The 26,006-nt window shown below is 38.1% G+C and overlaps 1 protein-coding gene across 3 annotated transcripts in view; it reads left to right on the plus strand.

Moving 5' to 3' along the window:
* Positions 1–4,657: 4,657 nt before the first annotated feature.
* INO80 (INO80 complex ATPase subunit) overlaps positions 4,658–26,006 on the plus strand; it is a 107,252-nt gene continuing 85,903 nt past the window's right edge. For 2 of the 3 annotated variants that reach the window (XM_044231359.1, XM_044231360.1), the window contains exons 1-10: positions 4,659–4,676; positions 6,041–6,226; positions 6,460–6,629; positions 6,722–6,789; positions 8,886–9,053; positions 13,287–13,407; positions 14,500–14,714; positions 21,751–21,804; positions 22,579–22,782; positions 24,765–24,960. In XM_044231359.1, coding sequence (XP_044087294.1) covers positions 6,084–6,226; positions 6,460–6,629; positions 6,722–6,789; positions 8,886–9,053; positions 13,287–13,407; positions 14,500–14,714; positions 21,751–21,804; positions 22,579–22,782; positions 24,765–24,960 — 1,339 coding nt within the window. In that variant the 5' untranslated portion in view covers positions 4,659–4,676; positions 6,041–6,083. Of the gene's footprint in view, positions 4,677–6,040; positions 6,227–6,459; positions 6,630–6,721; positions 6,790–8,885; positions 9,054–13,286; positions 13,408–14,499; positions 14,715–21,750; positions 21,805–22,578; positions 22,783–24,764; positions 24,961–26,006 lie in introns of all 3 variants that reach the window. The other variant, XM_044231362.1, reaches the window with a different exon arrangement.

Consider the following 26,006-nt stretch of genomic DNA (forward strand, 5'->3'; position numbering starts at 1 on the left):
TCCGCTCCCCACCCTGCCCCCTGCTCTCTCTGCCTGCCTCTCTGCCTACTTGTGATCTCTGTCATATAAATAAATAAAATCTTTAAAAAAATCTTAAAAAAATACATATTCCTTTATTCTCCAGGTATCATCATAAGACTATTTGTGGAGCTATGTCAGAAACTTCATACTTGAAGTACCTCCTCTCTTTAGCCTTATAGAAATAAGGGAGTACATCATGCTTGCCATTTCAGCCATCAGTGGTGATATGCTACAAAGTGATTCTGGAAGAATCAGACTGCAGGATTGATGTGTACTGGGAGTCACATGGGGGCACATATTGAGCATTGTTAAAGACTGTAGAAGTAACGTGATCTTTCCTGGACAAATTGGTTCTGGGTTCATGTTCATATACAGCTTAGTTATTGAGGAATTATTTTTTGAAACTAGTTTTTTATTTAATCACTCAGTATTACTTTGTAGTCTTGTCTTCATACCTTCTTAATTAGGACCATTTTCATTATCAGCCAAAATAAGTACATGAGATCAATTATTCTATTTTTTAAAGATTTTATTTATATATTTGACTGAGATAGCATGAGAGGGAACACAGCAGGGGGAGTAGGAAAAGGAAAAGTAGGCTTCCTGCTGAGCAGGGAGCCCGATGAGCAGCTCTATCCCAGGGTCTTGGTGCAGGGCTGGATCAGGCCTTTGGGATCCTGACCTGAGCTGAAGACAGACACCCAACTGACTGAGCCGCCCAGTTACCCAAGATCAGTTATTTTTTAGTGAAGCATTTAGGAGGGAGCCAAGCAGCAATTTTATATGCTTTAATTTATATGTATGTATATCCAGATGAATTATATGTACTCTCAGAATTTTGCTGTATTTTCAAAACTGTGTTTCTTTGAAATCTTTTGGAGTGGGTGCACGTTAGGTCTTACACTGAAAACCAGAACCTGTTGAAGTCTTAAAAAAAATCTTTTACATTCTTTTCTCTTTAACTGTTACTAAAGACTGCTATTTTAAATTCATGAAATTTACTCATTTTTATGTATAATCCAGTGATTTTTTTTTAAAGATTTTATTTATTTATTTGACAGAGAGAGATCACAAGTAGACAGAGGCAGGCAGAGAGAGGGAAGCAGGCTCCCCACCGAGCAGAGAGCCCGATGCGGGACTCGATCCCAGGACCCTGAGATCATGACCCGAGCCGAAGGCAGCGGCTTAACCCACTGAGCCACCCAGGCGCCCCCCCCTTTTTTTTTATATAATTCAGTGATTTTTAAACAAACTTACAGAGTCATACAACCATCAATACAGAGTGTATTTAGAACATTTCCAACTTTCCTAAAAGAGATGTCTCATATCCTTTCACAGTCAGGTCCCCTTTATACATACAGCCAACCATTAATCTACTTCTTTCTTTCTTTCTTTTTTTTTTAAGATTATTTATTTATTTATTTTATTTGACTGAGAGAGAGAGAGAGAGAGAAATCACAAGTAGACAGAAGTAGGCATAGAGGCAGGCAGAGAGAGAGGGAGGAGCAGGCTCCCTGCTGAGCAGAGAGCCTGATGTGGGGCTCCATGCCAGGAGCCTAGGATCATGACCTGAGCCGAAGGCTGAGGCTTAACCCACTGAGCCACCCAGATGCCCCACTAATCTACTTCTTGACTATAACTTTCTTTTTCTGGATATTTCATATAAATGGAATCATATAATAGTGGTCTTTTGTACCTGGCTTTTTTTTTTTAACTTAGCATAATGTTTTTCAGACCCAACCTTGTTGTTGCATGTATCAACTGTTTATTATTTTTTATTGCTAATAATATTTTTTGTGGGTATATGTCTTGTTTATCCATTCACCAGTAGATAAATGTTTGGATTATTTTGCCTTTTTTTTTTTTAAAAAGATTTTATTTATTTTTTAGACAGAGAGAGACAGCAAGAGTGGGAACACAAGCGGGGAGAATGGGAGAGGGAGACCCAGGCTCCCTGCTGATCAGGGAACCCAATGGGGGCTCGATCCCAGGGTCATGGGATCAAGGCCCACGTTGGGCTCCCTGCTCAGTGGGAAGCCTGCTTCTCCCTCTCTTGCTCCCCCTGCTTGTGTTCCCTCTCTCTGTGTGTCTCTTTCTGCCAAAAAAGCAACAACAAAACAGTTTAGCTACTTAATCAACTGAGCCACCCAGGTGTCCCGAAAAGGGTTTTCTTCTAGCACATAACATTATAAACAAATTAATGTGTTGCCTATTTAACCTAAAAATTATGCCAGTATCCTCTTCAATAATTCCAAGACTAAATTTTCACATCAATATTGAATTGAACTTTAGGCAGGACTGTTCCACTATTAACATTATTCTATTTTAGTGTCTTTGTAAGGAAATCAGCTAAACAATGATTATTGACAGCTTATATTATATTGACAGCTTATATTAGCCATTTATTGACCTTGAACTAAGGACTGAACTAATCTGTTCAGTTTAACATAGATCTTAGTTGATGCTTTTATAAAACCCTGCACCTCAGTGAGCAAAAATGGTTTCTAGACAGGTATTTCAAAAAAATGCAAATAAAATTCTAAGTGATCTTTACTCTGCAGAATTGGTGCTTTAAAAATAATGGCTCGGGGTGCCTGGGCGGCTCAGTGGTTTAAGCCTCTGCCTTCGGCTCAGGTCATGATCTCAGCATCCTGAGATGGCGCTCCACATCAGGCTCTCTGCTTGGTGGGGAGCCTGTATCCTCCTCTCTCTCTCTCTGCCTGCCTCTCTGCCTACTTGTGATCTCTCTCTTGTCAAATACATCAATAAAATCTTTAAAAAATAAAATAAAAATAAAAATATTTGGCTCTTGGAATTGTGTTCTTCACAACATCAGAGCATAAACTCGAGCAACTTAAGAGGTAGAACCTGTCTAGGGAGACAGTTTGCTGAGATTGAAAAAGCACCAGTTTAGGAACTAAGAAACCTGGCTCTGTAAAAGAGCTCAGGGAATATGAACACGTTATTTAATTTTTCTGGTTTTTAAAAAATTTTTATACATTTTATTTATTTATTTGTGAGGGAATGAGAGAGACTGAACATGAGGGAGGGGTGGAGGGAGAAACAGACTCGTGCTGAGCAGGGAGCCCTATGCCGTACTCAGTCCTGGGACTCCAGGATCATGACCTGAGCTGGAAGTAGTCACTTAACCAACTGAGCCACCCACCACCCAGGCCCCCTGGTTTTTAGTTTCTTCATCTGTAATATGACCTAGTTGGACTAGATAATCTCTGTGACCCCTCCCAACTCTGAATATGTGAGCATACACTGTTTGAAAATAACTCTGGGATTTCTTACAAAGCCCTTTCACATATACTTAATTTTGTCCCTAAAAGATTCTCTGAAGTAGAGAAGGCAAGTCATTTTTAGAGGATAGATAGAAAAGTTGGATATAATTTTTTATTATTATTATTTTTAAAAGATTGTATGTATTTATTTGAGAGAGAGTGCAAGCTGGGGTTGGGAGGAGGCACAGAGAGAGAGGGAGAAGCAGACTCATTGTTGAGCTGGGAGCCCGATGTGGGGCTTGATCCCAGGACCCTGAGATCGTGATTGAACTGAAGGCAGATGCTTAACTGCCTGAGCCATCCAGGCGCTCCTATTTTTTTCTTTTTTAATATTAATTGAAGTATAGTTGATATTACAATGTATTATTAGTTTCAGGTATACAACATAATGATTTGACATTTCTGTGCATTACTAAGTGCTCCCCACTCAGCATAGTCACCTTCTGTTACTGTTCTGTTATTATTGACTATATTCTCTATGTTATACTTCTCATCTCCATGACTTTTTTTATTTTATAATTAGATATTTGTATACAAGTCCTTATCATATATACAATCAGATATACAGTTATACAACTTGCAGATATTTTCTTCTAGTCTGTGGCTTATTTTCATCTTTTTCATGATATTGCTTAAAGTACAAAAGTTTAAAATTTTCGTGGCCTAATTTCTTAGGTTTTTTTTTTTTTTTTTAATGGATTATGCTTTCAATAACATATCCAAAGACTTTCTGCTTAACCAAGATCATGAAGATTTTTCCCCTATGGTTTCTTATAGAAGTTTTACAGTTTGGGGTTTTAACTCTTAAGTCCCCGTGTCCATTTTGAGTTCACTTTTATCCGTAGTGTGAGGTAAGGGTTTTTTCTTTAAGTATAAATTAATCTTTTTGTATGTGGATATCAAGTTGTCCAAAACAATTTGTTGAACAGATTGTCTTTTCTTCTTTGAATTGCCTTGGCACCTTTATTGAAAATTGACCATAAGTGTAAGCGTTTTTTGTTTGTTTGTTTGTTTGTTTTTAAAAGATTTATTTATTTTTGAGTGAGAGCATGCAAGCACAAGCAGGGGTGGGGGTTGTGGGGCAGAGGGAGAGAGGGGGAGAGAGAATCTCAAGCAGACTGCCTTGAACACAGAGTCTGACATGGGGCTTGATCTGATGACTTGAAATCGTGACCTGAGCTGAAATCCAGGTGTCAGGTGTTTAACTAAACTAATCTGCCAGGCATGGTTTTTTGTTGTTGTTGTCTTTTAAACCCCAGCTCTTCTTTTTTTTTTCGAAGTCAGCTGTATGCCCACTGTGGGACTTGAATTCAAGACTATGAGATCAAGAGTCATATGCTCTTCCCACTGAGCCAGCCAGGTGCCCCTGTAAGGTTTTATTTTTGAATTCTCAAGTCTGTTCTGTTGGTCTTTGTGGTTATCCTTATGGCACTATCACACTGACCTGATTATTGTGGCTTTATAATATGATTTAAAATTAAAAAATGAGGGCACCTGGATGGCTCAATTGATTAAATGTCTGCTATTGGCTCAGGTCTTGATTCTGAAGTCCTTGGAAGGGGAGCCTGCTTCTCCCTCTCCCTCTGCCTCTCCCCTGTTTGTGTTCTCTATCTCTCGCTCACTCTGACTCTCTTAAATCTTTTAAAAAAATAAATGAAATCAGAAAGTGTAAGTTTATCAACTCTTTTCTTTTTTTTTAAGATTTTATTTATTTGAGAGAGAGCATGAGTGGGGGTCAAAGGGGGAGAGAGAAACAGGCTCCCTGCTGAGCAGGAAGCCTGACTCCAGGCTTGATCCCAGGACCCTGAGATCATGTCCTGAGCTGAAGGCAGACACTTAACCAACTGAGCCACCCAGGCACCCTGAACTCTCTTCTTTTTTAAAATTATTTTGGCTGTTTTGATTTCTTTGCATTTTCATATAAATTTAAGAATTAGCTTGTTAATTTCTGAGAAAGGAAAGGAAGCCTCCTGGGGAGATTATGTTCACTCTGTAGATAACTGGAGGAGAATTTTTAACGTATCCTTCAGAAGAAAGATTATATTATATAGGAAACTTTAAAAAACTATGGTAAAAAGAGAAGACAGCACAAAGGTATTAATGATTTCCTTTAACACCATAAGGTAGCAAAGAAAATACTGAAGCTATATAGCTTTGTTTCTCACTCTTACTTATACTCTTTGCTTCAGTTTTCGAAATCATTTCTGTATTTTACACTTTACAGAATGTTTTCAAGTGTGTAAAATACTCTGACAATATCTCTGTTCCCTTGTAAATGGAATATCTCATTCATATATACAAATTGTAAATACAAAAAGAAAAAGAAAGCCGCTCTTTGGAAGGTGATGCTGAGAACTGAGAACAAGTGTTCCTCTAGGAGGTGTACAGGAGAGCTTGTGGTGTAGATTTAGGTAATTGTAATTGTTCATTGTAGGACAAAAGGTAAGTGGGTATAAATTTTAAGGTACTCTTTCAAAGAAGTATAATACGATTTTTTGTTGTGACATATGACAGTATTTCTATATTTTAAAAGTTTCCTCATTCTTCTAACTTCTGCCCTTGCATTAGGAAAAAGTGCCTGATAAGAACTTTATTACTGTCTTTCTACAGACTGCTGTCTTCTTGTCTTGTGTTCTAGAAGCTCTGATTTGTCTTCACATTGATAGCAAGCAGGCCAAATAAAGGGAGAATAAGTAGTATTCTGTCTTTCACTGCTTAATCTCATTATGCAGCCGAGAAGTCGGAGAGCCTTGTGCATGAAGACAGATTTGTTCTATGGCCTCGGAGTTGGGTGCCGGGGACGATGGCGGCTGCACTGAGCTGGCAAAGCCCCTCTATCTTCAGTACTTGGAGAGGGCCCTCCGGTTGGACCATTTCTTGCGACAAACATCAGCCATCTTCAACAGGAATATTTCTAGGTATGTGATTACATATTCCTAATATAATGTTTGACCACCTTCTGATTCCCATTATTTCTGGTTTTAGGGTTAAAGTATTTTATGATTTTTGGTATGTTTGATATTTTTTCTTCCTTCTTTCAAATAGAACACAGTCATCTTTTTTAAAGGATCAAGTTCTTCTATCTGCTAACCATAAATTACAGTATTTTGCGGGGTCAGCTGTGATTGTAGATTTATTCTTCAATTTATAGTGATGAGAGTGAAGATGGACTGGATGACAGTAATCCTTTATTGCCCCAGTCTGGGGATCCCTTAATTCAAGTTAAGGAAGAACCTCCAAATTCATTGCTTGGAGAAACTTCTGGAGCAGGCAATTCTGGAATATTAAACACATACTCGCTGAACGGAGTTCTGCAGTCAGGTCAGTGTGGTGTGAGATCCCTGTTTGGACTATCAGTTCTCTTGGGGCAGTCTTCCTTTCATTTTTGTTGTTCTTTATGTTTCTTTACACAGAATCAAAATCTGACAAAGGGAATTTATATAACTTCTCTAAGTTGAAGAAAAGCAGAAAGTGGCTAAAGGTAAGAGATAAGGCAAATGTTTATAATTCAAATAACCTACTAAAATTACAAATAGAAGGGAAAGTTATTGACTCATTCTGACACATGAGCAGAGATTTCTCTAGACATGAATCTTCTGTGGGTATGATTTTTTTGAAGAAATTATAGAGGAAAATCTAGAGGCCTCAATGAAGTTCATTTTAGCAAACATTTTTTATTATAAAGCACTATGCAGAGCAAAGAGTAAAAAAAGTTGAGAACCTTGCCCTCCCTGGCTCACATTGTAATCAGGATTATTAATGTCTTTTTCATTAGTTCTTGAGTTGTTGAGATGTTGATTGAGTACATCCTACCTGCCAGATACTATTATACACAGACAGGGTTCTTTTTTTTTTAGTATATGTGCTGCCGAAGCGAGCACCACAGACAGGGTTCTTGCACTGTAGAGCTTACATTCAAATGGGGGGAGGCAGTGAGTAAGTCTGTAAACAAATAAATAAAATGGCTTCTTTAAAGAGGTAACATTTCATCTGATTTCTGAATGGTCAAAGCTATGTGAATGTTTAAGGAAAGAGCATTTCGGGGCACCTGAGTGACTCAGAGGGTTAAACCTCTGCCTTCGGCTCAGGTCATGATCTCAGGGTCTTGGGATCAGGCCCTGCCATCGGGCTCTCTGCTTGGCGGGGAGGGGCTTCCCCCTCTTTCTCTTTGCCTACTTGTGATCTCTGTCAAATAAATAAATAAAATCTTTTTTAAAAAAAAGACAAGAAAAGAGCATTTCAACCAAAAGGAACATAACTATAAAATTCCTAGAAAGGAAGCAACTCAGTATGTTTGGGGGAGAAAGAAGGCTAGTATAGCCAGAGCACAATGAAAGAGGGAATGGTAGAAGATCAGGTTAGAGAGCCTGATTGTGTAGGGCCCTGTACACCATGTTAAAGAATTTATTAAAAATTAAAGTATTTTATCCTGGTAAATTTCTGTGTTTATTTATAGGCAACATAGAGTGTTTCTATATTTTCTGTGGGTGTTTATAGGCCAGGAAATGGTAGACTCTTGTTTACACTCTTTCAAGATTACTATCATTGGCCCAGCTGAATTAAGGGTAGCATTTCTTCTGTTGAAATGAATTATTTCTTTATTATTTTCTTGTGAAGGAGCTTAAAGTAATTTAAAGGCATTTTTTCATTATAATTATGAGGTCCTTTAAAAGGCTTATTGTAAAAGGCTACGCTCAAAGTAATTTAAAGGTGTTCTTTCATTATAATCAAGAGATCCTTTAAAAGGTTTATGGATAAAGGCTTAATTTGGTTCGTATCAGTGAGGCTTTAAGCTGTTGGCAATGCAAAAATCTTTGTTTAGCCATCACATTCTTAAAAATTGAGATACCATTCACATGCCATAAAATCCTTTCAAAGTGTGTATTATAGTAAAGTTCTGTACAGCCATCACCACTAATTCCAGAACATTTCCATCCCTCCAGAAAGAAACTCTGTGGTTATTAGCAGTTTCTTCCTATTGCCCCTGGCAGCCACTAATCTGTTTTCTTTCCCTACGGATTTGCCTGTTCTGGATATTTCATCTAAATGGAATTATATAATATGTGACCTTTTGTGCCTGGCTTCTTTTACTTAACATAGTTTTCAAGGTTCATTCATGTTGTGGCATATATCAGTACTCCATTCCTTTTTATGGCTAAGTAATATTTCATTATCTGGATAATAACAAAATCAGTTCATGATTTTTTGGGTTGTTTCTATATTAGTTATCATGGCTGGCTTGCTTTAAACTCAAAGGTTGTGGGTTTTTTGTGTGTTTTTATTTTTTTGTTTTCTTAGTTTTTCCCTTGGTATTTGACAACTAAAATATCCTACATAGAGTTGTAAGTACTTAGTGAAATCCAGCTTTTTTGCTCTTTATAGCATTTCCATATGTTAGTGCTCTTGAATTCATGCCCACTAAATTCAGTTGGTATCCTTTTCTTTTCTGCATCAGTTGGGAAACTGAAGTTACTGTCTTCCAACTGTTTTTATTCTTGTGTTGGGAAAAGATGCTTGGGTTTTAGAAGGATTTGCCCCATAGTGACAGATTCCTTTCCCATTTCCTTCCATTTGCAGAGCATTCTGCTAAGTGATGAGTCCAGTGAGGCAGATTCTCAGAGTGAAGACAATGAAGAAGAAGAAGAGGAGGAAGAACTCCACCTCAGCAGAGAAGAACTTCATAACATGTTACGGCTGCACAAGTATAAGAAACTTCACCAGAATAAGTATAGCAAAGACAAGGAGGTAAGAGAGTTTCAGTGGAAATCTCAGACCTTCGTGCTGTGTACTTAATTTAGCCTGTTTTTAACATTCATTGAAGACACATCATTTTACCTTTAGATGGTGGTGGTGGTGATTCTAATACAAGCTTTATTGAAATTCAGTTCATATACCAAAAATAGCCTTTGAAATCAAGTGTACATTTCAGTGGTTTTTAGTATAGTCATAAAGATGTGTAACTGTCACCACTACATGATTCTGAAATGTTTTCTCCAAAAAGAAAACCTGCTCCCCTTAGCTCTTGTCTTTCATTTTCTCCCATTTCCCTCAGCCCTAGGAAGCCACTTAGTGCTATAAATGTGCCTGTTCTAGACATTTCATGCAAACGGAACAACATTTGGTACTTTATGTCCATCTTCTCACTTAACATGTTTTCAAGGTTCATTCATATTGTAGTTTGTATCAGTCCTTCATTCCTTCTTATTGCAAAATAACATGCCATTGTGTGGGCATACTGCATTTTACTATCCATGTATCACTTAATGAATTAATTGGATTGTTTCTGTTTTGGGGCTTTTAGAAATGATAGCTATGAAGAGTGAGTTGTTTTCATTTTTTGGCTGATACAGATAACGCTGCCTTGTTGATTGGTGTACAAGTTTTTGGTGTGCACGTTTGTTTTCATTTTTCTTTTGTATATACCTAGAAGAGGAATCACTGGGTCATATCATAACTCTGTGCTTACCATTTTTGAGGAACTGCCACACTGTTTTCCAAAGTGGCTGCACAATTTTAAATTCTAGGGGTTCATTTTTTAATGCACTTGCTCTTTGGAAATGTCCCTATCTTGAAAAAACTCTTCTTACTAACATTAGATTGATAATGGTTTTTAGTGACAACTACTTGAATACTGTTACCAAAGCCTTCTGATTTTCGTTGGAATTGTGGTGCTTTGAACATGATGAGCAGTAGAATTATTTGAAGACCTAAAAACTGTAACAATTGGTTAACATCTAAGCTAGTTCAGAAAGCTTTGAATAATATGCTAAAGGTTAGGAGTGCCTGGCTGGCTCAGTCTGTTAAGCATCTGACTCTTGATTTTTGGCTCAGGTCATGATCTCAGGGTTATGAGATTGAGCCCTGGGTCAGGCTCTGCACTGGACATGGAGCCTGTTTAAGATTCTGTCTCTTCCTCTCCCTCTGTTCCCCCCTCATACCCCTCCTCCACACCTGGAGCTCTCTCTCGGGGGAAAAACATATCTGTATATCTATATCTATATAGTTATATAGATTTGTATATGTGGTGAAGTTTAAACCTACAGAAATAATAAGTAGTAAGGTATCTGACTGCTTTGACAGAGTTCCTTCTTCAAGTACGGTGCTAGGCATTTGGTGCTTGAAATATTTGATCTTTTTTTTTTTTTTTAGCATAGTTGACATAAAATATTAGTTTCACTTATACAACATAACTGATTTAACATCTCTATACATTATATTGTGCTCAAAAGTGTAGCTACCATTTGTACCATACAACACTATTATTATATCATTGACTGTATTCCTTGCTCTGGGCCTTTTATTCCCACAATTTACTCATTTCATAACTGGAAATCTGTATTTCCCACTCCTTTCTCCCATTTTGCCCAACCCCTGTCACCCTCCTTCCCTCTTGACAACCATCAGTTTGTTCTCTCTTCAGGTCTGATTCTGCTGTTTGTTTTTTAGATTCTGCATATGAGTGAAATCATGTGGTATTTGGATTTTTCAGTCTGACTTCTATCACCCTATAGGTCTATCCAGGTTGTCACAAAATAGCAGGAGCTCATATACATGCAAATGTATGTGCATGCATACATGCCACATTTTTATCCATTCACCAAACAGTGGACACTTAGGTTGCTTCTGTGTCTTGGCTCTTGTAAATAATGCTGCAGTAAATGTGAGTGCATGTATCTCTCTCTTTCTCTTCTTTTTTTTTTTAAACGTTTTATTTATTTATTTGTCAGAGCACAAGCAAGGGGAATGGGAGGCAGAGAGAGAAGCAGGCTCCCCCGCTGAGCAAGGAGTCCACTGTGGGGCTCCATCCCAAAACCCTGGGATCATGACCTGAGCCGAAGGCAGCCGCCTAACTGACTGAGCCACCCAGGCACCCCACACGTATCTCTTTGAATTAGTTTTTTTATTTTCTTTGGTTAAATACCCGGTAGTGGGGTTATTGGATATATTTCCACTTTTAGTTTTTTGAGGAACCGCCTTAGTTTTTTGAGGAACCGCCGTACTATTTTGAGAGTGTCTCTGCTAATTTGTATTCCCACCAGCAGTGCATGAGGATTCCTTTTTCTCTACATCCTCACCTGTTTCTTGTGTTTTTGATACTAGCCATTCTGACAGGTGTAAGATGATATCTCGTAGCTGATTTGCAGTTTCCTGATTAGTGGTGTTGAGCATCTTTCCATATGTCTGTTGACCATCTGTATGTCTTTTTCAGGAAAATGTCTATTTAGGTCCTTTGCCTGTTTTTTTAATCATATTGTTTGTTTTTTGGTGTTGAGTTGTATAAATTCTTCACATATTTTATATATTAACCCCTTATTGGATATATAATTTGCAAATATCTTCTCCCATTCAGTGGATTACCTTTTTGCTTCGTTGATGGTTTCTTTCACCGTGCAAAAGCTTTTTATTTTGAAGTAGTCTGATCGTTTATTTTTGCTTTTGTTTTCTTTGCCTTATGAGACATATCTAGAAAGATGTTGCTATGGCTGATGTCAGACAAATTACTGGCTCTGTTCTTTTTTAAGGTTTTTATGGTTTTAGGTCTCAAATTTAAGTTTTTAATCCATTTTGAGTTTATTTTTGTTTGTAGTGGTAGGAAGTGGTCCAGTGTCATTCCTGTGCATGTGGCTGTCCAGTTTTCCCAGACCATTTATTGAACAGACTGTCTTTTGCCCATTTTATATCTTGCCTCCTCTGATACAGATTAGTTGGCTATATAAACATGGATTTATTTCTGAGTTCTCTATTCTGTGGGGGGGGGAATTTATTTTTTAAAGTATGCTCTATGTCCAACATGGGGCTTGAACTCATAACACTGAGATCACAGGTCACATGGTCTACCAACTGATCTAGCCAGGTGCCTCTTATCTCTGGGTTCTCTGTTCTGTTCCTCTGATCACTGTGTCCCTTTCTGTGCGTGCACTCTACTGGTTTGATCACTATAGCTTTGTGGTGTATCTTGAAATCTGGAATTGTGATACTTGCAGCTTTGTTTTTCTTTCTCAAGATTGCTTTGGGTACTTGGGGTCTTTTGTGGTTGTATACAAATCTTAGTACTATTTCTTTTAGTTCTTTGAAAAAACGCATTGGTATTTTGGTAGGGATTGCAATACCTGGTCTTTTTAAAATAGAAGTAAAACATATATATGGGAAAGTTCATAGATTTTAACTACTATAGTTCAAAGAATACTCATTTAATTTTGACCATTGACAGGATACCTTGTGATAGTTCTCCATGTCACTCTTCTGTCCTAGTTTCAGTTCTTGGACTGGCTGGAATCTAGGAAAGAGATTGAGGAATGGACTGTTTACACTTGTATTCATATTTATCCATTGGTAATAAGTGAGACAAAATTAATGTGTGTCTTGGAGGTCAACTTAAAAGCAGTGTTTGAAAAAAATCTCTCCCTGGACAGAAAAAAACAATCGATTATTCATATGTTAGAATTCTGGTAGTGTAGGCATTATCCATAATATTGTCAGCCTCTATTAGTAGGATATATAAAGAGTGAAAAGGCTTGAAAGATAGGAGAATTGGGGTAGCTAGTGACTCTTTGATCTAGATAGACCAAAAGCCAGAGTAACAGATATCAAAACCTTACTAAACCAGACGACTTATTGGTAATAGAAATATGGTTTATTTCTTGTTGATGAATTCCATGTTCTGCGGTTAATTGCATCTCTCAAATATGTGTCACTTCCAAGCAAATATTCTGGTGGAAATTCAGAAGCATGAAGTGTTTTCCTTTCTTAAGTTATTTTCAGCAACTTGCCATGTATGTACCTGATGAACCCATTTTGTTTTGAAGTAAGGAAATAGTTCACTTTGAGGTACTAAATCTTTATGGGTCTTTTTGTGAGAAGAACACCATATTTAGGAGCTCTGGTTTTTCTCCGGCTAAAGTTTTTGTAGTGAAGATGATGTGAAGGCTGGCGTAGAACTCAGACCCATCCCTATAAGCCTCCCTGTCTTTGCTTCAGTTACAGCAATACCAATACTACAGTGCAGGCCTGCTGTCCACATACGACCCTTTCTATGAGCAACAACGGCACCTACTTGGGCCCAAAAAAAAGAAATTCAAGGAGGAAAAGAAACTTAAAGGTGAGCATCCTGCCCTGCCTTCCAAGTTCAGTCATTCTTAGTATTAGGGTTGTGTGTAGCCTGGTAGTACATTTGGACTTTGAATGTGATCCATGTAGTAGAAACTTGCTTTATCTGGGAAACCCTAGTCTTCCCCTAAGTAATAAGCATTGTTAACCTTATTTCATATTTGGTTTATGATCTTTTCTAGAATTAAAAAGACATATGGACTGTGGATTCCTAGCCAGAGTTTTAAGCCTGTTAGTTTATCCCTTTTTTTTTCTACATACTCTTCCAAATGTTGAAACTGTTCTGGGAGGGGAAGAAGTTGGTTACACACAGGGAAGTATGAAGAGCAACCTGAAGTGTTAGGAATAATTCATAATTGTTGCTGTATGTGGAACTTTTAAATAGATCACCTCTTGATAATCTTGTGCAGTGTTTGTTTGCATGTTTGCCAGGAAGTGTGGTTTCCTCCCTTACTGAGCTCTAAGCATCTGGAAATCAGGAAGGAAGTAGGAAGGGAAAGTTTTAAACTATCTGTTCAAGGCAGATTTTTGCACCTGAAGGTATGAACTCTACTCAGAAATTCTTTTCAGCGTTCTTCCCTTTCTCCCACATCCGCTAGTTTATCTCTATTTTATTAACCTCCACACTCTCACCCCCAAATTAGTTTTTGATTCCATGTATGATTTTCTCTTCACAGGTTGTAATGTCCTATCACTGCATTGTTTTCTTTCTTTGTTATTTCTCTTTAATCACCTTACATTGCCGCCAAGTAGAACTGTTTCCTTCCTCTTGGCCATTACTTGAGCTTATGGTACTTTGAAATCTCCTTTCCTGTTGTTGGGTTCAACAGAAATTCAGTTTTTAGATTTTATTCTGTGTTTTTCTTTCATGTCAACATAGGGAGTATCCAGTGTTCTTTCCCAAGGTAGTGAGATCTTCCTCTTGGAATATTCATGGGCCTGAATTGATAAAGGAATAAACATTGCCAGCCTCAAGTGGAATGAGGAAAGAACCTTGAACTGTCTTAAAGTGATGAGGTTGTTTGTGGCTGTCTTGTGTGGAAGGGCAGAAATGCAGGGTTCTCAGTGTCTGTTTCCTTTGCAGCCAAGTTGAAAAAAGTAAAGAAAAAAAGGCGAAGGGATGAAGAACTTTCCTCTGAAGAATCTCCTCGTTGCCACCACCACCAGACCAAAGTCTTTGCCAAGTTCTCTCATGATGCACCACCTCCTGGCACCAAGAAGAAGCACTTATCCATTGAGCAGCTTAATGCTCGTCGCAGGAAAGTATGGCTCAGCATTGTGAAAAAGGAACTACCAAAGGTACGTGGGTGCCTCCAGCTTAGGAGATGGAAGAATATTTTGTCTCCCTGCCCTCTAAAGAGGAGCTGTGAGAGCTAGATACCTTCATAGTGTTCAGAAAAGAAACTGATCTCTTGAATTAAGATCGTGTTGAAGAGTACCCTTGGCAATCAACCATTTTTCTAGATTTTGATCAGAATTCACAAAACAGTTGTTGTATGATGTTCATTATCCAAAAAATGGAGGGAAACCTCTTTGAGAAAGGAAAGCAGTTTTTTTACTTACCGTAGTAGAGATTTGACAGCAAATTGATAGGTAGTAATAGAGGAAATTAAAATGACATGGTAGACTTATGTTTCTTAGAGAATCTGTGAATATTTGGATATTACTGAATAACCACAGGCATTGGAAAAAATGTAAATGATGCAAGAGAAAGATGTATAAGCATTCTTTTTGCTCTTTTAATTTGTTTGGGTTTGATAACATTTTATTTTGATACAATTTCAAATATGAAAGTTTCAGGAAATGTGCAAGTAACTTTACTCAGTTACTTACCAGTTGTTTGCATTTTACTTAATTGCCTTATAAATTGTGCAATCCTAATAGAAAAATGAAGAGGATATTTTCTGAATTTAGAAAAGTTGATACTAACCTCAGAAAAGTCTGTGTGTAAGAATTACTGGAGAAGAGAGGGAGACAGTAAGAGACTCTTAATCTCAGGACATAAACTGAGGGTTGCTGGAGTGGAGGAGGTTGGGTGGGATGGGATGCCTTGGTGATGGACATTGGGGAGGGTGTGTGCTGTGGTGAGGACTGCGAGTTGTGTAAGACTGATGATTCACAGATCTATACCCCTGAAACAAATAATACATTATATGTTAATAAAAAGAAGGGGGCATCTGGGTGGCTCAGTGGGTTAAGCCTCTGTCTTGGGCTCAGGTCATGATCCCAGGGTCCTGGGATGGAGCCCCACATCGGGCTCTCTGCTCAGCAGGGAGCCTGCTTCCTCCTCTCTCTCTGCCAGTCTCTCTGTCTATATGTGATCTCTGTCATATAAATAAATAAAATCTTTAAAAAGAAGAAGAAGAAGAAAGAAAAAACCATAAAAAAGAATAGCTGGTGGGGCGCCTGGGTGGCTCAGTGGGTTAAAGCCTCAGCCTTCAGCTCGGGTCATGGTCTCAGGGTCCTGGGATCGAGCCCCGCATCAGGCTCTCTGCTCAGCAGGGAGCCTGCTTCTTCCCTCTCTCTGCCTGCCTCTCTGCCTACTTGTGATCTCTCTCTCTCTCTATCAAATAAATAAAATATTATTTTTTAAAAAAGAATAGCTGGAGAAACACTGAAAAAGCACCATCAAACATTAAAATATATACTATAAACCTCTAATTAAAACAACATAGTACTGCCACATGAATAGGCAAATAGAACAAGAGTAGACTAATGCACTTTTTAATAAATCATGTTGGAACAACTAGATAGCCATTTGGGAAAAGATAACATTAGATGTTTCTCACACATATATTCCAAGTGTATTTGGGCTCTCAATGTAAAAAATGAAACCATACAAATACTAGAAGAAAGCTCTTAAATTGCTGTTTAACCTCGGCATAGGAAAAGTTTCTATGTGTAACTCCGAGGCAATGAAAAAAAATTTTTAAATTAGACTAAATAAAAATAAATTTTTTCATGACAAAAGACAGCTGACAAAGTGGGAAAAATTATTTACATTATACATCACAGTCAAAGGGCTGTTATCTCTAATTAATAAACTCTTAAGAAATTAAGGGACACTTTTGACACAGGAGCATGGGAACACAGCTAGATCTCAGGATGTCAGGTGCAGGAGACCTTGCTAAAGTAGCTTTGTGAGAGAGGGATTTTAGTTATCACCAACCGCACTTGGAACTTCTGAGCCTTCAGCAGCAAATGCGGGTTTAAAGGAAATCACCAGAAGCATTCACAAAGGAAACAAATGATTTTAACTGAGAAACAGTTGGCAGATTTGGAGTTCTTGTTCCATAAGAACCTATGCCCTGCTCCCAGCCTTTAGAAAGAAATGGCCTCGGGCGCCTGGGCAGTGGCTCAAGTCATGATCTCAGGGTCCTGGGATCGAGTCCCACATCGGGCTCTCTGCTCAGCAGGGAGCCTGCTTCCTCCTCTCTCACTCTGCCTGCCTCTCTGCCTACTTGTGATCTCTCTCTGTCAAATAAATAAATAAAATCTTAAAAAAAAAAAAAAGAAGGAAAGAAATGGCCTCAAAACTGGAGATACATCCCACAGGACTGTAGGATTGGTTCAAGAACCATAGAGCAAAACTTTAAGAAAATAAAACAGTAGCAATTAGCTGGAATAGAAGATAAGACCAGCTCTTCCAAGAAACATGGATGCCCCTCCAGCATCCCTTGATGGTGCCTACCCTGCTTCCCTGCTTCATACAGGTCATAGGATACATTCCTTCCATTCCAGGGCTCTCCCAGACCATTTCGTTGGCCACAAAATAGTCCATTTTGGCTGCTGCCAAGATCCTAACATCTACTCCCTTTGTCCCATTATGGATCCTTAACTTCTTTCCACAGGCTTCACTGGTGATGCTCTTGGTTCTTCATCTCCGCAAAGAGCTTAGAGAAATAAGCCAGACACAAGGTCCCGTGTTACAGTGATTTGCAATGATTCCCATACGAGACAGGTACAAGATCAACATGACAGGGATGCATTTCAAAAATATGCTCCATGAAAGAAAAAGGCACAAAAGTGATAGATCTACATAGTGGGTTATTATAGTTAAAAAAGAAATAATGAGGACGATGTTTCTGAGATGATGCAGAGTAATTTCTAAGATGTGCTGTTAAGTGAGAAAAGCAAACAAAAACAGGTATCTATAGTATTTACCTTTCATGTAAGCAAAATAAGAATACAAGAAAATATACAAATCCTCATTCATGCAAAAGAAATTCACGAAGGATAAACCAGAAACCAAAGTGTTGATTTCTTATAGGGAGCAGATGGGGAAAATGTAGAAAGAAAGAGGGGAATGGACAGGTTAGCAGGGATGAGGGGGTGTCTTCAAATACATGTTTTTATATGAAGGACTTTCAGGATCCTAGTGATGTTTCGTATGTCCCTTGCATGCCCCTATAGTAAAACCGTTAAAACCAACCAGGATGTGGGTGAAGAATGAGATTGAAGGGCTATGTGGGCAAAGTATGATAAAGACAGAAACAAATGCTTATCTGCATTAGAAATGAATAATAGAATCAAGTTATAGGGAGTGGGGAAAGAAAAGGGCTCGTAGAAGTTACTGAGGAAGTCAGTATTTTGGTTGGATATGTAAGGCTGAAGACCAAAAGAACTCTACGTGAATACTACAATTGATATAGTGTTTCTTAGGAGAGGAATGGATGAGTAATTTTGGAATTACTTTAAATGCATACTAGAATTGAACAAATATGTCGTAGTTGACAGCCAGTTTGTCATACTGTTGGAAACGCTAATGTGAAGCCTTTGAAATTCATAGGTTTTGATATGTATACAGATAGATGTGTACAGAAATGTAGTTGTCTGTGTATGCATAGGTTAGTATGCATATGTATTTATTTTCTGTCTGTTTGCTGGGAGTGCCTAGAAACAGTGACACCCTGGTAACAATCAAGGTATCTTGTGCCCAGGTCTTGATTTCCAGATACCTTTATTCTCTAATAAAAAGGAACCAGAGCTCCTTGGAGAAGTAGTTTATTCCAGAACTTCGCAGGGAAAATGTAAGATGAGCCTTAAACTTCTTGGAGTGTCAGAAAGTAAGGAAGTGCTTGAAGAAAGATGAGTGTGGGGGATTGTCAAAAGAACACGAGAGCAACCTAAAGGAGCTCCTCATGGTCAAAGTTAGAATAACTGAACACCAAACTTGGTAATAATAATACTGGGGTGCCTGGGTGGCTTAGTTGGTTAAGCATCCACTCTTGATTTCAGATAAGGTCTCAATCTGGAGTTTTGAGTTCAAGTCCTGGATTGGGCTCCATACTGGGCATGGAGTTTACTTAAAAAAAGAAAAAGAAAATACTGAATTTTAACATACAGATTAAAAGAAATACCTTTGAGTCCATATTCTTTTAAATAAACAAATAAGTAATGTAGAAGGAATAGCTCTTCCTTGCAGTAGAATTCCAGTTAATGAACACAGAAGGAAGGAAGTAGAGAACCCTCATTACACAAATACCACAGTGATAATTGTTGCAGACTGGATCCATTGATGAAGACTGAAATTAGAGGATGAAGGTTAAAGGAGACACAATTTGCACAGACCAAAAGCATCTACTCAGCATACATATAAGCACAAAAAGAAAGATAGTAGCTATTGTGGTGAAAATTGGCAGAATCTACCTTGCCCAAATGATCTAAGTAGCAACTAGTAATATAAATTTTGACCTTGTGAATTTGATGTGATGCATGAGAACACATCATTTCGGTGGTATTCTTGCCAGAATGCATAATATCATTCCAATCATGAGAAAATATGAGAAAACCACAAATTTTGGCACATTATATAGAGTAACTGATGAGTGCCTTTCAAAAGTATTGAGGAGGTAAGAGAAAGATTGAAGAAATGTAACATACAGGAAGAGACTAAGGAGAAAAGAAACTAAATACATGGGATCCTGTTACAGGATGCTGAAACAGGAAGAGGATTTTAGTGGAAAAATTGTTGACATTCAAATAAGATGTGTAATTTAATTAATATTTTACCAGTTTTATTTACCTTTCTTAGTAATTGTTTTCTAGTTACATAAGATGCTAAAACTAGGGAAAGCAGCAGGAGGGATATAAGGAAACTATTATTTTTTGCAACTTTTCTATAAGTCTGAAATTAGTTCAAAACAAAGTTTTGTTTGTTTGTTTTTTATAATTTTTTTTAAAGATTTTATTTATTTGACAGAGAGAAATCACAAGTAGGCAGAGAGGCAGGCAGAGAGAGAGAGAGAGGAGGAAGCATGCTCCCTGCAGAGCAGAGAGCCCAAGACAGGGCTCGATCCCAGGATCCTGGGATCATGACCTGAGCCGAAGGCAGAGGCTTTAACCCACTGAGCCACCCAGGGGCCCCCAAAACAAAGTTTTAAGACGATATGGCAAGAATAATGCAAGGAACTGCCATGTAACTTTCACTCATATTTAGCAATTGTTTGCTTTGTTTCCTTTTTTTTTTTTTAAGATTTTATTTATTTGACAGAGAGATTGAGATCATAAGTAGGCAGAGAGGCAGGCAGAGAGAGAGGGGGAAGCAGGCTCCCTGCTGAGGGGAGCCCAACACGGGGCTCGATCGTAGGACCCTGAGATCATGACCTGAGCTGAAAGGCAGAGGCTTTAACCCACTGAGCCACCTAGGTGCCCCTCCTTTGGTTTTTCAAATTTCTGTTATATTAATGCGTACTTTTTTTTCTCCCCCATTTTGAGGGTCAGTTTGACACTTTGTACTGAACTTCTTTGTAATAGTTCAATATGTATTTCTTAAGAAAAAGGACATTCTCTCATACAGAACAACAGTGCAGTTACAAAAATTGTTATCGGGTCCACAGACCATATTCAGATATCTCATCAGTTGTCTCTGTAATGTCCTTTATAGGACTTTTTTTTCTTGATTCAGTCCAGGATCCAGTCCAGGGCTCTGTGTTTCATTTATTTGTCATACCTCTTTAATCTCTTTTAAATCTGACACAGTGTTCTTTCATGACATTTTATTTTTGAATAGCATACTCCTGTTACTATGTATACTGTTTGGGATTTGGGTTCATGAGATTCCTCATTATTAGATTTGCATTATGCGTTTTGGGCAGGATTATCAATGGAGTGGTGTGTCCTGGGTATGCTGCACTAGGAGGCACATGACACATTGTTTCCAGTATGATACTAGCTTTGATCCCTTGGAGTGTTGGTGCTTCCCTACTGTACAATGACTGCCTTTCTTCCCAAACCAGTTAGTTTAAGTATTTTTGGAGAGAAACTTTAGACAGGAACATTCTTGATGGGAGGAGTTATGGGAAAACCCTCTTTTATCTGATGAAGAGGCTTCAAAATGATGCTTTTCCGGGTCTCCTGGCTGGTCAGTGCATAGAGCACATGACTCTCAATCTCAGGATTGTGAGTTTAAGCCTCACATTGGGTATAGAGATTACTTTAAAAAATAAATAAAAACATATTTTTTAAAATGACGCATTTCTGATCAGGAATTCAACAGAAGTATTTGAGATTTTTGTCTTGAACATGGCAGTAGCTGCTTAAGCATTAGTGAAAGAAAGTTTTTGATAAAGGACTAAAAATTCTCCTAAGCAGACAGTCTGAAGTGGGAATTTTATAGAAATGGCATTTGGGCTGTCTGTAACTTCAAACCCACTGTTTGTTCAGAATTAGGGGCAGAGTGCTTTAACAGAGAGTCACCCAGCTGTGCCTATGCTGTGTCTTCTCCCAGGTCAAGTGGATCATCTTAGGAAATCAGGTTTCTTTATTGAGGTTTTTGTTTTAACTGAATTGGAAGACAAAATAAGTAGTTGGTGACTGGCCTGTTGGCTCCTGAATCATCTTGTGTTAGGTCTGCCTTGGAATTTTTTTTTTTTGAGAAGATGAAGCTTAAGTGTTGGGAGAAATTAATGGTAGCAGTAGGTTTGTCTTGGTTGGAGGATAGAATCACAAACTGGGAAGCTAGTTTACCTCTCCCCTAGCAGTTTCTTTGTGTGAGTGGCTACTGTCTCAGCTTCTTTGCAGGTTGGCTCTGAAAAGCAGTGTGTTTTAGTCAGGATGGTGTATGTTGGGTATGTTATATTTTCCTAGTCCACTTCAAGCCTTAAGTATAACTTAAATTCTTTCCAGAGGATGCAGAAGACTCTATTTAAGGCAGCCCCAGGCAGTATTCTTAATACTGTTTTAGTAGTTTTGTGTGTGGTTCTCAGTTGCTGCATTAGGATGACTTTTTTTTTTTTTTTTGACCCTTGAGGAGTTGAATAAAAGACAGTGTCAGTCTACATAATCTTATTTCAAAAGGACTCCTAAATGAAATAATTGTCTTTAAATATTTTAGGCCAACAAGCAGAAAGCTTCAGCTCGTAACCTGTTTCTCACCAATAGCCGAAAGGTAAATTATAGTTTTGTGTTTCCCATTTTATGTTATGCTGGAACATATTTATGTTTGCTGCTCTTGTATCTTGTGACCTATTGATAATAAATCTGGGAGTACCTAAGAGAATTTCTAAATGTTCTCAATTTATTTTAAAAATACAATTGCTCTTCCTCACATTTCTGGTATTTAAACCGTTTTGGATGAGACCATAGCCTGCTCTGATTCCTTAGGGAGATCATGGAAGCTTCCTGTGCTCAATCTCTTTAAGAAATGATGATGTTAATATCAATACCTTCCTTTAGAAGGAAGTAGCACAACTCCTTTGAAAGCTGTGAGATCAGATGAGGTAATATTATTCTGTTTCCTGTGCATCATCGGTTTACTTACCTATAAAATGAGTATATTGTTACTACCAACTTCATAGAGTTTTTGTGAAGAATAAATTAGTTTAATATATGTTAGGCTTAGAGTAGAGCCTAGCATATAATAGGCATTAATAACTATTATTCTTAATATGTGTGGTAATACTTTGTAATTTCCCAGCACATCTCAGATCATTGTTTTTTTTCCCCATCTTCTAAGGCACTGTGTGTATAGATTTCTCATACCATGTATTACCCCAGGGTTTGGGTCACAGTACCATATGGGGATATTAATCATTCTGGGGGAGAAAGAGATGTGGCCATTGGAAGATTGTGTGCACTGACAAGACTGAGGAATTAGAGCTCAGGGAGAGCTGGCCCTAGTTTGGGGTCTTCTCTTTTGTGAGAATGTTGTTGTCATCTGCAGCTTGCCCACCAGTGTATGAAGGAGGTACGTCGAGCTGCCTTGCAGGCCCAGAAGAACTGTAAAGAGACCTTGCCTCGTGCCCGCCGCCTCACCAAGGAGATGCTTCTGTACTGGAAGAAGTATGAGAAGGTGGAGAAGGAACACCGCAAGCGTGCAGAGAAGGAGGCCCTGGAGCAGCGGAAGTTAGATGAGGAAATGCGGGAGGTATGACAGTAGTATAAAATTTTGAAACCCTGATTGCTGCAGCCATATTGAGAGGTTGTTATATACCACATAAATTAAAAGTTAATCAATGAGATCATTGAAAAAACATTTTAAGAATAATTTTGAGGATAGTAACTTTAGTTTGATAAGCGATTCTGTTTTTATCCTTTCAGTAAGGCCCTCTTTCTGGCCTTCACCTCTCTTTTTTCTCTGCCAAGTTTTTCTGTTCTTTGTAGCCTTATTCCTCTGTATATTTCTGGAGGCCCAAAAAAAGGAAAAAAAGGGACAAACAAAAGAAAAAAAACCCTTATAGCTTATCTTGGCTTGGTTCCAGGTACTGGCTGCAGTTTCTTCCTTGTTGGAAGAGCAGGGCTGGCTGCCAAATTTAGGGCCAGATAGGAACAATAGACAACTAGTCTAGTTTTGAGACCCATCCCCCCACCTGTTTCACTGGTTTAACTTTCAGCCAGTACTCCTCTAAGCTTGATGTCAGTTGATGTAGGTGGTTAGATCGTTCAGGGAGGCAAGAGGAAAGAGTAGGAAAACAAAAATTGTGTTGCCATGAGCAAACCAGTTGGGATGTGTGGAAGGAAAGTTGAGGTCCAGAGGAAGAGAATCAGGGGTTTGGTTAATGTTTTCTTTCAGGTATGGGTAGTACTCCTGTCAGAGCAGAGGTGTGGCCATTGCCGAGCTCTTCATCTTCCGTCCTTTATCCTGCCTTTGAGAACCAATATGGATTTTGCCCAGTTTACTTATTTCCCCTGGGTAACATTTATCTTCGCATGCAAGACAAACATATTAGTGTGTTAGGAAACATTTGATGCTATCCGGAATACTTACTGAATTTAGAGGCATTTGAGAGTTAGTCACAGATCCTGAAGTTTTACAAGCAGCGAGACTTCTAGTCTAGGTTTGGGAGACATTCTCTCAGTTTTGTTGATAGTTAACCGATGAGTTTCCTTCATGTCTTTCTCCAGCGTGTTGAAACTTTGTTTTTCTTTTAGTTCACTGTGTTCATTTGAACGCATAGTAGTTGATTTTTTAAGGTTAAAGGAGATAATGCTTGTTTTAATTTAGAGAGGTTTCCTTGATAGAATGTTAGCTTTGCTAACACACTAAACATAAACACCTGTATCCATTATGAAAATAACTCCGTTTTCTGTTAAACTGTCTTTCAGATTTCCTACTCGTTTGAATCTGGCTCAAGTACTGTAAAATCTTAAAGAGAGAGCATAGTTTTATGTAGCATACTTTAGGACTGGTCTCCTTTCTTGATTAACTTTCCTTGTTATGTTTTTGTTTTTCATTTTGGGGAAGGTATTGGATCAAGGATAAATCTGTTGTACCTCATATGAATTTTATTAAAAATAGTTAATGTAAAGCAGTGACTCTGTGTGTGTGTGTGTGTGTGTGTGTGTCTGTTTGATTTATAGTCATATTATCACAGATAAATATATGCTGTTTTCAGAGCGTTTTCTTCCTTTGATTGACTTCTCCTGCATTGACTTCCCGAAAAATTCATAGCTTCTAGTCACTTATTTTGATTTTGAGTGATGAAGATTTTTTCACATGTTTACATTTTTTAAGATATTAAAACTAAACACATGTATCTACATCCAGGTTGTGGGGTAAAAATGCATTGGTTGAGTTTAGTTGGTGTCTCAGTGCCACTCTAGGAAAGTAATACAGTAAAGAAATAAGCATTTTAGACAGAAGCCTAATGAAGAAAAGACTTCATATTGTAAATGAGAGCAAAACCCATGTTATTGTTAGATATAACTAAAGGTTGTTCTTTGCTTTTAGTACCACTGACTTGATTATAATAAAATTGTGCACTAGCAGTTAACTACCTTTCTAAGGTAGAAGAATTTGTAAAAGAATTATATGTAAACTATATATAGATTTGGTGAATTCTGTTGATCACCTTTGTATATGATTGATGATTTTAGTCTTTTAGTGAAAATAACTTTGTTCTCCTTTAGGCCAAGAGGCAGCAGCGAAAACTGAACTTCCTAATCACCCAGACAGAATTGTATGCCCATTTCATGAGTCGCAAACGAGACATGGGTCATGATGGAATTCAGGAAGAAATCCTAAGGAAACTGGAAGACAGTTCTACCCAAAGACAAATTGACATTGGTGGAGGGGTGGTAGTTAATATCACACAGGAGGATTATGGTGAGTCCTGAATTAGGAAGTAGAGGAAGTGGGTACCCTCCATTTTTTTTATACCTAAGGTTATACACATGATTAGTTCTTGTACGTTTTATATTGATTGGTAGATAGTGATTAGTAAAGGACAATTTATTGCATGGAGTAGGGAAAGTATGAATAAAACAAACATACAAAATAACTTTTATTAAAGAATTTGAAAAGGAAAGTGTATGTTTATATGATCTTATAAGTTTGGGAATATTTTATATGTTTTGATTTGTTAGTAGAAATGGAGGGTATTTTACCAGAAGAATTCAGTGAACATGTCTCAGCAGAGCAAATTATCTGTCACATAATAAGATTCTTAGTGATGCAAGTCAAGCATAAGAAAAAGACTGTGCAGTTGTGGTATTTTTAAGATTTTATTTATTGAAAAAAAAAAAGATTTTATTTATTGAGAGGGAGAACAAGAGAAAGCACAAGTGGGGAGGAGAGGGAAAAGCGGGCTTCCTACGAGTAGGGAACCCAGTGTGGGCCTCAATCCCAGAACCCTGAGATCATGACCTAAGCCAAAGACAGATGCTTAACCGACTGAGCCACCCAGTCACCCCTCAGTTGTGGTCTTTTGGTGACCACAAGGAGGGGTGGATCGGGGTGAAATTTGAGGGGAATTTCATAGAGAATAGTGATCAAGATGACATTGAGCTCAGAATAAAAAGAATAAGTGTGCTTGCAAGGACCTTGGGGTTCATACATATCTGGATTTCTTCTTTGGGAATAGTTTCACCCAGCAAAAATCTGTCACAATTTTGAGTCCCTGTTGTTTTGCTTTTCTTTGTTTTGTGCAAGAAACACAGGATTGGGAGATGAGCTCAGTCGCCTGTTGGTTTCTGTGAGCTGGCTTTGGCAACTGGAGACCACGTCAGCCCTCTGCCTTCATAATCACTCCTAAGTCCTTACCTCTGTCATGTAATTTGAACCTTTCTACTCTCTCACTCTTAGGGATGAGTAAATTGGGGGAGTTAGGGAGTGACAGTGTTGGTATGAGTTGCATCTTTGAAGGAGATCAG

This window comes from Neovison vison, chromosome 13 (assembly GCF_020171115.1).
Source record: "Neovison vison isolate M4711 chromosome 13, ASM_NN_V1, whole genome shotgun sequence".
NCBI classification, from domain to species: Eukaryota; Metazoa; Chordata; class Mammalia; order Carnivora; family Mustelidae; genus Neogale; species Neogale vison.